This window comes from Apteryx rowi, unplaced genomic scaffold, assembly GCF_003343035.1.
Source record: "Apteryx rowi isolate R43461 unplaced genomic scaffold, aptRow1 scaffold_54, whole genome shotgun sequence".
NCBI lineage: Eukaryota > Metazoa > Chordata > Aves > Apterygiformes > Apterygidae > Apteryx > Apteryx rowi.
In genome coordinates this window covers 3407383-3423355 of record NW_020450805.1, presented here as the reverse complement: position 1 = coordinate 3423355, position 15973 = coordinate 3407383, and the positions used below count along the sequence as shown (strand labels likewise).

General features: G+C 51.4%; 1 protein-coding gene across 1 annotated transcript in view; it reads right to left on the bottom strand.

Annotated features, from left to right (window-relative positions):
* Positions 1–6178: 6178 nt before the first annotated feature.
* TMEM151B (transmembrane protein 151B) overlaps positions 6179–15973 on the bottom strand; it is a 13004-nt gene continuing 3209 nt past the window's right edge. The window contains exons 2-3 of the mRNA XM_026081223.1: positions 13650–13670; positions 6179–7719 (exon numbers count right to left, since the gene is read on the bottom strand). Of these exons, the coding sequence (XP_025937008.1) occupies positions 6283–7719; positions 13650–13670 (1458 nt within the window). The 3' untranslated portion in view covers positions 6179–6282. The remainder of the gene's footprint in view (positions 7720–13649; positions 13671–15973) is intronic.

The window sequence follows — 15973 nt, the reverse complement described above, 5'->3', positions numbered from 1 at the left end:
GGGGAAAACTTAGAAGGTATTATTCTTCATACAGGCTAATCAGCAAGCAATGTTTTACTGACATCAGATGCCACATAAACTTAAACTTCCACTTACTAAACCTCTTGCAGTCCCCTCCCCATGGGCATTCATCAGAGGTATTAAATAGCTTTGGAGCCTCTTGAGCATGAGTAGGAAAAGACAGCATAGAAAAAGCAAGGATGTGTTGGTTTTCTAATTTGTACATTTTATAGGGCAAGGAAAGGTGGGGGGATGTTTCTTTGAAGTCAGACAAACAGCAGCTTCCCCATCACTCATCCTGAGTATTTGCCTTGTGTCTGATTCTGGAAGACTTGCGGTTGGCCATAAGCTGAGATTCCCTCTCCCAAATGTCCCTACAGTTCAACCTGAAAGCCTTCTCTGAAATCCCCCTACTGGGTGGGGTTTGCGAGACATTTAGTGGGCTTAAAAAGTAACACCAGGCTGGTTGGTTTCACTGCCTGGTTCCGCACTAGCAAAGTACTTGGCACTATCTGGGAAGCTTTCAGTGTGTGCTGAAAGATGGATAGATTGGTGGTGATGTGTACTTGAGTGAGCACCAACTAATTCAAAGCCCCTCACAGACTCACTCTCTCTCCCTCTAGGTCAGGAAGCTAGAGAGCTTTTAACTATCTGGCAAGTATATTGGCAGCAAGAGGAAACACCAAGTGGCCAAAGCTTATTGTCTAGCCTTATTGCAGTGTGGAATAGCTCTCTTCTAGGGATATATTAGTGACCTGAAGCACCAGGAAGAGGAGCTGGCAGCATTTCCACTTCACTTGTTCTGGTAYGTGAGGAAAGTCTGCTGACAAGTGCACTGCTGAGGCTGACTCTCAGCCCATGGAGTGTTGCAATGGATGAGTGATGAATGAAAAAAACAAAGCCCTTTGAATACAGAGATCTTTTAGTTATTGCCCCCTCATACTGACAAGCACCCAGATTTCACCCTCCCAGAGCATGCTGCAAGCTGTTCTGCTTTTCTTGCACAAACAGCAGAAGCTCAACATACTTTGGTCACTTTGAAGACATCCTTTACACTAGAAAAGAGGACACTGCCATCTGTTTGCCATGACAGACCAGGTCACTGCTTGCACCTTTGGCCCTCTCTCTCACTCAGGCCAGGATAAGAGCAGGAGGGATATACTTTCTACTCAGAAAAAACTTCTGCACCATCAAGTAAGCCAGGGTTCGTCCAGTAAGGCCCGGGGAAAGAGAGGACCCTGGGATTGCTGAAGAGAAAGATGTGGAGACCAGGTAACATCTGCTTGTGTTGGGAAGGCCATGGGGAAAAGGAGCAGAGACAATTACACTCACTAGTCAATGGAGGAGAAGTAATGTGATTAAGATACAGCAGGGAGAATTCAGGTTAGATACAAGGGATCAGGCTATCATGAGAGGAGCAGACTGAGCCACCAAACGAGCTGCCAAAGGAATCATCATCAGTGACCCAGAGAAGGCACAGAGCAGACAGGAGTCTGCAGGAAGAGCAGATGCCTGACTGTGCTGCCCTGCCTGGGGCTGTGCAGGGTGAGGAGGCAGTGTGCCAGGGGGAGATGGGACCACCTGAGGCTGTGCCCCAGAATGGGATAGGACATCTTTAGGCAGCGGTGCTGATAACCTGAGCCGCAAGGAGAATTAGTTTCCCTTTGTATAGTGTGCTAGGGTCCCTTGCCAACACTTACTAGGAAGCCTATACAGACATCTTTAGGCAGCGGTGCTGATAACCTGAGCCGCAAGGAGAATTAGTTTCCCTTTGTATAGTGTGCTAGGGTCCCTTGCCAACACTTACTAGGAAGCCTATACAGACATCTTTAGGCAGCGGTGCTGATAACCTGAGCCGCAAGGAGAATTAGTTTCCCTTTGTATAGTGTGCTAGGGTCCCTTGCCAACACTTACTAGGAAGCCTATACATGCACACCCATTCTGCCAGCTGCTTCCCATGCTGGGAGCGGGAAGGGAGGGCCCAGTTGTCAGTCATAAATTTCCTTGTCTGGCCGGACCAGCTGCCCTACCGTTGCAAGCAGAGGGAAGGAGAGAAAGCACAATCCCAGCTTCAGTCTATCCTTTTCAGCTCAAACACTTCTCTGCCAGGCCATCAGGCAGCCCCTGTCCCTCCTGCCCAGCTCTGCTCCCCTCCATGCCCAAGTGTGCCTTCTTCCCTCCTGAGCCTAAGACAGAGCAGGACAGTCTCCAGCACAGAGAGAGCAAAGTAGGCTAGAAATCCTTTCGCTACCCTGAAYATACACTGCTTGCAAAGCACCTGCCTGATTCCTTCCAAACTCAAGAAGGGGGAGGGACCTCAAGGCGGGAGGATACAACCCTGCTCATACCCCTCCTACACATCTGGAGCAAAATAGACTCCTCCAGGGACAGAGGCACTTGTCCTCTTTCCTAGAAAGCCTGGGGCAGTTTGCTCCTGCTTGTGCATGCTGGCTGCACTATTTCTCTCATCTGCCTAGAAAAATCAGAGCACGGTAGGCCTGGAGCCAAGAAGGGGCTGTGGTGGGTGCCAGACAGCCCTGTTAGCCCGCATCAAAGCCACCGCTTTGTGATGTGCCAGTGCTGTCTTGCCTGCTCTCAGCCCTTCTTCCCTCAGTCCTGAGGGGCAGCTTTTTGAGAACTTGGTGGGAATCTCCCTTTGGCTTTAGGGCAGAGCTAACCTCAGAAGAACAACATACAAACATCTGGGGCCATAGAGACAGGCTGCTCTGACAGCTGAATAAGGRGAGGCCTACCCCTCACAATGCATACACTGCCAAGTAGACCTGGGGTCATGGTTTCTCGTCACCTAGGCTGGCTGGTATTTGGGGACCTGGGGGCCAGCTCCACCAGATGCAGTGGGGTAGGAGGGCCGAGAATGAGAGTAACATATCTCCAAGAAATCCTGGAATGCAGCAGGGAGCATTAGCAAGAGAGATCCCACTTCTCTTCAGGGTGCTGTGGGTCTGGCAATGCCACAGCCTGTGGCAGTAGGACTATGTCTGGATCTGGCTGCAGCTGGCACTACGTGCTTGGGGAAGGTGTTCAGTAGCAGGAAGACTCTCCATGAATCCCACTGGCCTGGGTGCAGCTATGCCTCAAAGACACTTCCTTCCACCTGGATAGACCCACCTCCAGAATAAGATTTTGTGGGTGAAAATGGGGCCAGAGGAAGTGAATTGAGGCAACCTCATGAAGAGGCCCAAAAAAAAAACAATGGCCAAGGTGTTTGAGAGCAGAATTCTGCTGCAGGTGCTAAAGGATGGGGGTGCATAAACCCTATTAATCTGTCCCTATTCTGAGGACTTTTTTTGCCCTAGGGTGCTAAAAGACCTGCCAAAACTTTGATAAAGCCATCTGTCCAGTGCACCCTGGAGGCTAGGGATAGAAAGACGAGGCACTGTAGCCTAATTTAAGCAATGTGTGAGAGATTTCAAAGAGTATATGATGAGAAGGACAAGCGGACCACGTTCCCTGCTAATGACCCACTGCAACTCCACTGACAGAATGTCTCCTCATTCACCATGACATACAGGCATGCACTATCATCTCCTGAGAGAGTCACAAGGAGGCTCAGCATTGGCCTTGACTTACGTTAGGCCCTTGGAGAGATGAGAATAAGGGCACAGCAAGCCAAATGTAATCACTAAGCAGGAAAATTCTAGTGCAGCCAACAGAGCTGTATCCACTTTTACCCAGTCTGAATTTGTGCCAATAGCAATGAGAACAAAAAGGAGAGAATGATGTGCCTACACTCGGCATCTTATGCTTCCCAATTCTCAAAAGAGTCCTCTTATTTAAGCCAACATATAGGTCTGGTAGTGAAAGTAAGGACAGAATCATAACAAAACAGACTGAGATTTGAAGGGACTTTCAGCTCAAATCACCACTGTTTGATGTTCAGCACTTGAGATCCAGGAGGACAAACTGACTTGAACAGGCAAGAAACACTGACCAGGACATGTCAGGGCATGAAGAGCTGAAGAACAAACCTCTCTGAGGGCAAAGTCAAACACAGCCTTACAATTCCTGCAGGCGCTGACCTCTCAAGACTTGCCAGCAAGGCAGGGCTTTGTTTATTCCGCAAAACAGAGATGTGATGCTTGTTAGAGAAGGACCCTGCAATGGGTCCAATTTTAAAACCAACCCACTAGAGAGACTTTCAAAAAAGGGCTGATGTGATGGAACATGACATGTGCACCCTCCACAAGACCTGGTAAGTAAAGCATTACAGCAGCATGACCAGAGAAACAGACCCTTTATTTAAAAAGTTGGCAGGAGGAAGACTGGCTAGACTAAATACAGTGTCTCAGTGTTTAGTGTTGTATCTTGCCCTTCTGAGATGTCTTTGGAGAGAGACACCAAGCTCGAATGATCAGATGCTAATGGACTTGCTCTTTCAAGCCAAGAAATATTGCTCTCAGCAGCATTTTGGCCCTGTGGATAAGGGAAGCGTGGTGAGACTGAGGAACAGTGCTGTCTAGAAAAATCACTGGCTGAGCTGGCATCCACACCCCCAAAGAGCTGACTGAAAGGGAGACAGCTTTTCTGAGAACAGGGACAMAAGAGATCTGGGGATGTGTTGATGGAAAAAGAAAAGCTGGGTGCCTGTGTGCTGCAGACACAGATGCAAATTCAGTAGCATGAATGTTCCTTACCCAGTGTAACCAAGATTCTTTCTAGCTGGTTGAATGGGGTAGCACAGAGCTCAGAGCAAGCCAACTTGCCCTGACAAGAGCAAGGCAGACAAACCCAGGGGCTAATGGGCTATTAGGAGGAGAATTTACCTCACTCCTCATGACCTGACACCTGTCTGGAAAAATCTCTGCAGTGCAAACTGTTTGTTTTTAAGCAGGTTCCCCTCTTACGTATCCCCAGTCTCGTTCTGCAGAGCATCCTTCATGGCAGACACCTCACTGTCTCCCAGCTGCAGGTTTTGTGTCCATGGTAGGGCCCTGCAAAGTGGGGATCATTTTGATCCTCATTTCACCAGCCTGGGCATCATGCACCACATGCTTTAAAGTGTCTTTGCCTATCTTCCTCCCCGCCCCTCAGAGCTCCCTGCCAAAATCAGGCTGCCAAAACTCTGCAGATCAAATTCTGCAGCCAGGAACCAACCTGATTTCATGCAAAATTTAATTTACAAACATGCACCAACCTGCTGGTCTATTTTCAACAGTTGACCTACAGCTGAACCTACCAGAGCCTTCCTTGATGCTTGTCTGAATTGATTAGGACTCAACTTCAGGGTAGGAAGGGACCTCAGCCAATTCACACACTACCTTTTACCATGATGCCTGTCCAGTGTCAACCTTTCCTCCCCTCCCCAGCTCACCAGGGACCTCCTGTTTTCTCTTTCCAGCTGAGCCCTCCTCCAGCAAGCAGATCAGTGATGCCGCAGGTCTCCTCCACTCCATCTGGGTTTGCCACATTCATCCCTTCCCAAGTGCTGCCTGCCTGCTGTAATCCCAAACAGAAAGTCCTTTACCTAGGGGATGCTGATTCTCAGAGCTGGCGTGCTGAAGCTTCCTAAGGAGCCAAGCCTGGGATCCTCTGGAGGTGGTGTCATTCCCAGAAGTAAGAACAGTGTAAGAGTCGGAGCATGGTCTAAAAAAAAAAATGGAGAGGGTAGGGAACGCTGGGTGGGGAGGGGAAGAGCTGGATTCGTGGCTTTCAGCCTTTTCTCTAACCTGCCAGTCAGCTCCACATGACTGGCTGCCCCAGACTTTTAGGCATGAGCAGTTAAACACCGCTCCCAAAGGGAATGTGCTGCTGAGCCCTTTCCCCTCCAACCTGCAAGGGGTCTCACTCCAGTGTGGTAACAGGGGTGGTCGCAGGTGCAGCACAGTGCTTTCTGGTGGTTGCTGTTTCCTCAGAGCACAAGCTAGCATGGAGACAGAGCTGGGAGTCAAAGCACTCCCTTCCCTGCATCAGGTCTGTCTTTTCATTCCCCGCCTTGGATTTGATGCCATGAATTATGGTTTCGGGAGGGTTTTGTTTTTTTTTTTGCATGTCGTGGACGATCTGGAGTTCTGTGCCATGTCACAGGGAGCACCATCACTCATCCCTCCATGAGGTGAGAGCCACTGTGGGGGAAACTTTTGCTGACTGCCAGAGCGAGAGGCTGTGTCCACTCCACCCTGAAAGTTATACTTTCACCCAACTTTATTTCCCCCTCAAACAGCCTCGTCCTCCTAGGCCATTTCCCTTCCCCACACTCTTCTCCCCAAATCCAAGCTGGCCCAGGCCAGGCAATCATCAATGAGATCTCACTGCCCTCTGTTCTCACAGTGAGGTCTCCACACAGGATCCATTGCGGTGGAGGTGACGGTGGTCATGATTCAGGCAGCCTTCGTTGCGGTGCACAATGAGGATGGGGAAGTAGAGGGCATCCTGGTAAGGAGGGGGGTCTTCCTCCTCCACAGTAACCTGGCTGGAGAGGCGGGTCTGCTCTGTCGGGCAGCTCTGCTCATTCAGGCTCCCGCTTCGGCTCTGCCAGAGGCAGCTGCGTCGCGAGCCATACAGACGACCCAGTGAGAAGCGGCTGCTGCTGAAGGGGATCCTGGGGCTGCCATTGCAGATGCTCAGGGCGCTGCGGGAGAAGATGGAAGAGCTGCTTATAGTCCTGTGGCACCGCTCGCAGTTCTGACGATAGCCCCCATACCGGCAAGCAGAGTAGCTAGTGCAGCCAGAGAGCCCCACCAAGTCCATCAGGACCGCTTCCGAGTAGCTGGGAACCAGCTGCTGGTTGGACCGGATGTGCCACTCCAGCTCAGTGCTGTCCACTGTGTTGACGCGGGGCATCCTCCGGCAGAAGGAGCGCTCCTCGACCGGTGTCACCGCCACGTAGTCAAACCCAAAGAGTTTCTCCACGTGGTAGTGGACATAGGAGGTGCGATACTCATTTAGCACCCGCAGGGGCCAGGATAGGGTCAGCAGGGCTGCCACCCAAAAGACATAGTGGGATACATACCAAGGCAGGTTGTCTGGGTCAGAAAAGGCCACCATATATTCCTTGAAGTCCACATTTTTGAGGTGCATCCCCTCCCTGGCCTCCATGTAGTCATCCAGGCCCTCATTCTCTGTGAAGAAGCGGGCCCGCTGGGTCAGGTAGGAGTTCTCTGATTCCACATTGGCAAAGCTGAAACACTTGGTGAAGCGGAGCCGCGTGGCCGGGTAGCTCTCTAAGTCAATGAGGTCCTTGGAGATGTCCTTAACTCCACAATTGGAATAGTCAAACTCAGCCTCTGCCACATGGGTGTTGACCCGCTCATGATACACTTGGGTTGTGGTGTAGGCGTCCCCATTACGATAGCGGGTAACCTGTCGGGTCCTCCGGACGTAGTGGTAGCTGATGGCTTTCCACCAGATGCATGGGGTTGCCTGCTGCATCCGCTGGACACGCTCGTGCACACTCTCCACATCTACCTTGTACTGCAGCTCGTTGCGGGTGTAGCAGTGCCAGCACTCCACCAAGTACACCACATAGAGCATCACCAGGAAGGCCAAGGGGATGTAGACATAACCGTTGGAGCATGGACTGTCGTGGTACATCATGGACTTGCCCTTATAAGCACTGTCAAAGGTCAGACGGGTCACCTTGGTGACGTGGCACCAGGTCATGGCTCCCATGCAGCCGTACATGAGGAGCGACAGCAGCAGGCATTTCCAGTGGGACTCTCGGCACAGGGACTTGCTGAGGGATTGCTTCACTGGCCGCTGCTGCTCCGAAGAACCATGGAGAAGGGGAGAAAAAGCAAGAGGAGAAGTCAGTAGCCCACAGTGGAAAGGGGAAGGCAAGCAGGCTACAGGATGCCATGGGTAGCACCTGTAGCTCCCCAAATGGAGAAAAAGACAGCAGAACCCATTGGAGTCCTAACCTCAGCCAGCAGGCTGGAGGCCAAGGTCTCTCCCGGGATGACAATCCCACAGAGTGGGTAGCTGTCTCCTCCCCATTCTGCCAAAGGCACCACATTCCCTTTGTTGTGCTCAACCCCTCCATGATTGCTACCAATAGCAACATGCAAATTTGTCCTACCAGGACAGAAAAAGGGGTCTGGGGTGCACATGAAAATGGAGAGATCTCCTGCAGCTGGAAAGGCCTCTGTTTCACAATGGTGATGTTCACAACAACATTCAGCAGCCCACAGGACTCTGAAGTGCTTCTAAAGTGCTTTATAAACCACAGAAACAGCAAAACACTTTTCCATAACCGAAATGCAGCCACCTCTGGTGTGAGAGAAAGCAAATACTGAATAACATCCTAAAAGGTGTTCAGACTGGAAGTGAAGAACACCCTTCTGATCTGCAAAAAACAGGGAGGGGCAGGAGGCAAGGCATGGCTGGTGGCAAATGTAATTGCTTTCACTGGGATTCATGTGTGAAAGGCTGGACTTCTGGCAAAACTGCTCTGAGGTCTTTAATGATGAAGAAGGAGCAGGGTGTCTGCAACAGGACTGCCCAAAGATACTGCACCAGTGTGTTCACTATATAAACTATGCAGGGTTTGATAAAGACCTGTGAAAAATCCTGCTTAAGGAAATTCCTCTTACATTCTGCAACAGCCTGGAGTCTTAAATATTTATCCAGCACATGCCTGCTTGGTCAGTGAGACCTGACATTATCAAGCCCAAAGGGAGAAGCATATGAAGAGGTTGTTTGCTTTCCTGTACAAATGACAACACAAACTTTATCCAACACGTGTCTCATCCAACAGAGATCTCCAAAGGTATGTCCTGAGAGAAGAGGCAAGAACCCCAGTCTTGTGCAGGTGCAACAAAATTCACTAAGCTAATTCCAGCTTTGCTTTCCTTCTCCAACAGCATGCAGCATGGGTTCAGGCATCTCTTTCTCTCCAGGGTGTCTTACTTATGTCCTGAACCCAGTTATCCTCTGGAAGTCAATGCCTCAAGACATCAGAGGCTATGTTGCCTTTGCCTGAGTCCACCTCTCCATTTGCAGGGACTTAAGACAGCTGTAATGATGCCACTCATGGCCCCATCTCTCCTTTGTACCTGAGTGTACTTGGCTGGAGAGCCAGCTGGCTCACTGCAGATCCAGGGCAGGGGGACACTGACACACCGCTGTGAGTAATGAGAGCTTCCTGGAGCTGATGGATTAAAACTGCTGGATCATGTGAGCTCTTATATCTACCTTTCTTAGTAGCCCCTGATTCTGGCCTGGGACAGGACCCCAGGGCAGACAAACCCTGGCTCTCAACAGGTGCTGTAATTCTTTATGTCTGTTTCCCTAGGGTCAAGAAGTCATGAGCTCCACATAGTTTCCTGTGCATACTAGCAGCTCAACTGGATGAGCCCCTGGCAAAGACAGCTCTGTCTAATCTCCAGGAAGGGAAAATAGCTCCTCACACTCCTAGATGTCAGGGATCACTCCATCATGCCTAGCCAAAAAGTCTCCTTTTTCCCTCCCTGTCACCTCCTACTACTCTCTTCAGTTACTCTCCCAGGGTGCTCCAGCCCTTTCTTCTCTGTTTAGGTGCAGATGAAGGGCTGGGGTGTCCTGTCAACCCAGCACAATTAAAGCAGACCAGGAAATCCCCAGAAGTGGCTGCATTTCAGGAGTAACTGAACAATGCTTCCCTGTACCAAATTTCTTCTAGCTTATCCTACTCCCTTGCTACTGTTTTCTCTTTGTAGTTCCTAGGACCCCTAGGCAGGGACCAGGCTTCTTGATGTGTTAGATGCTGTGCAAACAGAAGGCAAAGATATGACAAGAGGCAGATCCACACAGATTGCAGAGACCAAGAAATGCTAGATCTCAGGTTGGCACTCCAGGACTGAGTAGCAGCACAGCTCCTGCAGATGCTGCTATTATTTCTTTGGGTCCCTGGGAGAGATAATCTGGAAACAGTTGTTTGAATTTAGACTTCTCACATAAAGCCTGCTTGCTTGCTTGCTTGCTTGCTTGCTTGTTTTATCCGGACTCTATGAGCTGCACAGCACAGGCACAGCCCCACTGCTTCCCAGATCACTAGACCTCTGAAATCTTTCACCCAAGGATCCCAGAGTGCTTAATGGATTCATGATGCCAGAGAGGGGGCTCATTTTTACTCGTTGCAGGAAAAGTAAAATCAAAGCAGGAACCACGGGTCACAAAGCCGTCAACAGGTCTAGGAACAGATYTAGGCCTCCTTTCCTCCAAGGACTCCCCCCTTCTCTCCCTGAAGAGCCTCTGTACCCTGGCTTGCTCCCCTAGACTCCTGAATTCTTCCTCCCTGCACCTTGCCAAAGCCCAGTCCTCCCCATGCCAGTAGGACTTCTGCCACTGTGATTAGCAGGGCTGGATCTGGCCCAAATCTCCAACAGAGATTTTTCTCTCAGAGGCAGTGAGCTTCCCTCTTCTCCCATCCCCAGCAGCTGGCCTTTGATGAGTGGAGCAAACAGCCATGGGCAGACAGCACATCAAAAGGGACTGCTGCCGAGGGGTCTGGCAGCAAGGGGAAAGATGGCACATATCTCTCAGGGTCCCAAGCAACAGGAGTGCTGAGCCGTCCCTCTTCTGTGGTAACCAGCTGACAGGAAGAGCCTGCAACAGAGACACAGAGCCCAGAAAAGGTATCTGGGGTGGTGCTGGTATCCAGGCAACAGGGAGAGGTGCAGGATGGCTCTGCCCTGTGAGCTTCATTGCTGACATGCACACCCCAAGGTCTTCCCTGCGTGACCCACAGCTGCAGCATCATACCTGCAGGTCATGGGGGGAAGGAGGGAACCAAAGGGAAGAGAAAAGGGAGCAGGGAGAGGAAGGGGGAGATCGCTTAGTGAAAAGAGCTGCCTGAGCTGCACCGAGCCCTCCCAGCTCAGGCCTGTACTGCAGTAACAAGAGTCTCCCCAGATCCTCCTGTGCTTTGCTCAGCTCCGCTGCAGCAAGGCTCTCCCGCATTGTACTGCTGTGCCACTACAGAGGCTGCTGAAGGTTTCCTCTCCCATAGCTGTCTTCTGTGTTGCCAGTCTTTCCCAGCAGCAGCAGGCATCCCTGGCGTGAGGCTGTAAAGGAACGGCTCAACATGGGGTCTGGGCAGGGGCCTCGGGGAGATACGAGGCATACACTAATCCCAGCGTATGTGTGGGGTAACAGGGCTTGAACAGAAACAGTGCTTTGTTCAGGGGGGTTCTGCAAATGGAGCATAAGGAACAAGGCAAAGCATTCAGCCTGTTCATTTGATAAGTTGAGGAAGGGGCACCCAGCCAGCGGGGAGACAGGCCTTCAGCCAGGTCAGYTTTGGAAGAGCCAATTCTGTGTCCCAGTCACTCCCTGACCCCTCACATCCTGCACTGGCTGTGTTGTCCTGCTCAGGGGACAGGCGATGCTTGCTGTAGCCCTGCAGAGATCCCAGCGATCTCTGAGATCCCATTGCAGTTACCCACCCAGGGCATGGCAGCAGGGCGAATGATGCAGCCAAGGCTTGATTCCAGGAACTGTGTTAGCAGGGCTCTAGTCCATGCATTAGTCTCCTCCTAAGACTACGCAGCGTTTAGACACTGCAGTGCTTTTACAGGGTCACACTAACCCCTGCTGTAAACTGTTTACAGTCCAGTTTTGTTGTAGGCTTTTGAGGTAAAACATATACACATCAGCTGCACCAGTGGGGTCTCTGAAACCAGCCCAAAGCTGATAAGGTGCCAATAACAGGGGATACAACCACAGCAGAGAAGGGGGAGGAGCCAGCTGCAGAGTCTAATCTCAGTAGAAACTGCAGCATCCCTCCTCCTCTCCCTGGCTGTAAAGAAGCACAGGAGCAAACAACCAGCTCCTCAGCTTCCCCCCAGAAGCAGCTCAATAAGGTTCCCTCCCCAAGCTCTTAACCAGCTCTGGAGAAGTCCAGAATGGCAAACAAGCAAGCATGCAGATGAGAAAGCTGGGGACAGTGAAATCCTTTCTGTCCCAGAACAGTGTCACTAGGAGGAGTGGAATCCATGCTATAAATGCCATCGGGATCTGCCTGCTGCAGTCTGATGGAACGAGGTGAAAGGTTTGCCCTACTTCATGGTAAACAGGGCTTCCCTCTAGCTGCGATCACCAGGAGTGTCCCCCATCACTCTTGCTTGAACACTGGAGGGTGGTAAGCAAATCCCCTTTTGCAGGTGTACCTAAACATCTTTGCACTGTTGGAGGGCAGAATTGGGTCAGCCGTGACTTGGCCAATGCCTTAGTGTGAACCCTGTCAGCTACCTTATCCTCTCTGTGCTTCAGTTCCCTCCATCATGTAAAACACAGTAGATGACCATTATCAGGTGCCTGGGAGCTAACTTTCACCGTGCATGTGTATAAAGTACAACTGGAAAAGGCAAGGGGTACATTATTGCAAGAGTCTGCCTCTTGGGCCTCGCGCAACAGTGTGTGTGTCTGACATTAGCTCCAGGTGAAGGGAGATGGAGTCCCACTCCTGCTGCTGACTGCTCTGGGGTGAACAGGAAGGAGTGGAGGGGATGACTTATGAGCAGCCATGAAGCGAGTAGAGATGCATACAATGCATGGGGCAGAGGCAGTAGAACGGGGGCATCACTGCCTGGGCTAACCTTCTTTAAGCACCCTCTGATATTGAAATCCGGTGAATCCTCTTCTCCAAGAAACCACAAGGGGACAAACCTGCCCAGAAACCAAGTGGCCAAGCACGTGGACAAAAATACCTTCATCGCCCCTATCTCTATGATCCTGTAACTTTGAACACTGAACTCCAGACATCCTTCAAGCCCTACAGATCTCTTCCTTGAAACATCCCTGGCCACATCTATAGTCCCTCCATTTAACAAGMGTTCCTGTTCCCCTCCCTTCCTGTGCGTCTCGCCTGCCTCTCCCTGCAGGGACCAGCCTGAAGTCTTTGATTCACCCCCAGAACCCTAAGCCTTCAATTTACAAGATGGCCCAGGGTTCACAGGGTTATATGTCATGAAGATAGCCCCTACAGGGCTTAAAAAAATGAATCAAAAGCCCCAGAGCAGCAGCCTGAAGGCCCAGGTAGCTCTTAAGTGCAAGACTGTGGCAGCAGCTTGCAGAAGACTCCAGTGGGACTGCTGAGCGTCAGTTACCATGGCTCTGCCCTGCAGATTTGCTTACATCATGCAACAAATTAATACGCTTTGCCCCTTTTGACATCAGATCCCCAGGACAAGGCAGGTGGGGAGGATCCAGTCACTTCCAGGAACTGCCACCATCTTCCAAGGCACTGGGCAGATATTGGCAACCCCTGGTCAGGATGGTACCAGCAAACCCTCAAATCATGCCCCACATGCCTACAGCCCAGACTCAGGGACTATCTGCCTAGAAGAAACAGCTGGCTTAGCCCCAGGCTTGCAGGGTTGCCAACTGCAGAGGAAAGGGAAAGGCTAAGCGTCTAGGAGCCAGGGAATCCTGCCAGCAGGCAGCTCCTGCAATAGTATCAAGGTCTCCATTTTACAAGCAACGTAGAAGAGGACTGTTCATTACATGGGATCCCACCTGAGCAGCAGGGACAAGGGAATTTTTTAGCTTGTTCCCAGGCTGAAGAGCTTGTTTCATGACTTTTCACATCCTTCCAGGTGGAAACGCACTGCTGAGTGAGATTCAGCTCAGCACTGGTAAGTACACATGTGATGCCAACAGGAAATAAGGGCTCAAACTGCACAGAAGCCCCTCTGCAGCCTGCTCTGGCTTGCTTCTTGCCTTGCTGGGACTAGCTAGGCAGCACCTGAAGCCTTACAGGGCTCTTAAGTGTGCTGATCTGCGATATGCCAAAATGAGGCACCTTCAAACAGGACAGAACTCATTTCCCATTTGCCAGTTCCCAGATATCTCTTCCAGCTCTCTGCTAGTTCTGACCCAAGAGCCCTTATAGCTGGGTTTCAGACACGCTCCCTGGACACTCAGCAATACTGACAGCAGCAGTGGGTCCTGACAGGAGTGGGAACATCCCATTGCTGGGGGAAGTTAGGCCTTACACAGGCACTGTAAGGGAGCAGGAACATCTCCCCCTGATATTTCTGGGGACAAGAAGATAAACCTAGATCAGTCCATGAATCCAGGCTCCCCATATTATGCCACTAAGGTCACTTCTCATTGCAGCAGATAAGACACCAGTCAGCATAGACACTGTAAGGAGAGGATGAAGCTTCCTCCTCCTCTACTGGCTGCTTCATGTAAGAGTCTGTGATAGCTGCTGGCTGAGGGAAGCATGCCCTTAGCCTAAGCAGCACAGGTCATAGACTCAAGCCCTTCTGTCTGCTCCCACAGGGTAAGACTAAACTGAGACCCTAGCTGGCAGCCACAGCAGAACAATCAAAGATCAGACGATCTTCTCATAATCCCTGTGAGGCAGGGGATGTTGTAGGCAAGGGAAACTGACCCTGACAATGCCCCTGCTACACTTGTTTCATCCAAACAGGCTCTCATTCTGGCACCTCTCAAAAGCCACTGTGCTATCTCGAATATAGTACTGATTCACAAAAACAAATAGCTAAGGAACACAGGCCTGTCTGAAACACCACCACACTTGGCTACCCCTCTGGGAAACCAGAACTGTCAGAGCCTGTTCAGGGCACAGAAGGCAAGAGACTGCTCCAGCAGGCATAAGCTTGTGCTTACACTAGAAAACCACCTCACAGTTTAGCTACAATGGTCAGGATCTGCTTGGAGACCCTGGACTCAGGACACCAGGGGTTGTTGAATGGTAGTAGGAAATGAGGAACATCAGCAGGGAGGATACAAATAACTGTGTAGCTTCCCAGTCCTTGAACTTCAGTATTCCTCTCCCACAATTATTTTTATCTAAATATAAGTCTGTATATATAGAATAACTAAGAATGTGCATGCATGTTCTTCCTAAACCACGGGGACAGAAGATATTGGGATTATGAAGCACTTGCTATCCGCAGATCCTCAAACAGCAGAGGACGAGTGATGCACCAGCTTCCAAGCACCCCCATCAAGCTGCCCTTTGAGCTGTGTATTCACAGATGAGGACAACTCACCAAGCCAGGGTAACACTGCCCTTCCTACACTGCCAAGCTGTTCACTGTATGCTATTGGCCCCCATGGTCTAAGGTGTCCATGCAGTTGCTTTCATTCCTCTTGGGAACCCCAGCCTGCAAGCATGATTCGTGGGGGTAAACAAAGGGGCTCACACGCTTGCTTCCCCCTTGCTGCCTCCTATGCACAATCCACGCTGCTCCTTACCCTGTGGCATCTGCTGCCTGGACTCTAGAAAAGCCATCAGCCAGGGGGAATTGCAGTTTACCTGCAGGCAAGGCTGTGCTGCTATCCAGCCTGCCCTAGTCCACACCCTCTGTCCTCCTCAGCCAACCACCCCAGCAGCAGCCACCAGGATCAACCCCAGGATTCGGCATGTCCCCAAGCCCTCTGCCCTGCTGCCAGCCAAGCCTTCCCCAGGCACCTGTGCTACCTCCAGGCACTCCACCAAGCCACGGGGGAGGAAGCAGGGGGGTCTCCCATATGCATTTTTACCAGGCATGACAACCTCTTCCTATTGCAGTAAGCCAGTACCCTTTCAAGGCAGCGCTTTTCGTCTGCGATTTTCTCTTTTCCTCCAGAATCCCAAATCATCCAGTACCTCAGTGCCCATTCATGTCTCCTGCCTTCCCTCATCATGCCAGCAGGTCCGCTCCTTCCAGGTGTGGAAAGTACAAGCTTCAAAGCCATCGCGACAAGCGCAAAATGAAAACCGAGAGATGGAGAATGGGGACAGGCAGAGGGGGTGGACCACGGGCAGCGTGCTGGCAGAAACCAGACTGAGGACAGACGGGCTGGTTTTCTCAGCCCTCCTCACCGGCCCAAGCTGCAGCCAGGGAGGACTGAAGCAGCGCCGAGAGGGACCTGAGCCACCCCGTGTCCTCGCCAGCCCCCACTCCAGAGCCCGCCAGGCCCGCCGTGCTGCGGCGCCGGGGGACACGTTGCCCCGTGGGCGCCGCGGAGGGGCCGGGCCGCCCCGCGGGACTCCCCTTCGCACCCCGGGACGGGGGGCAGC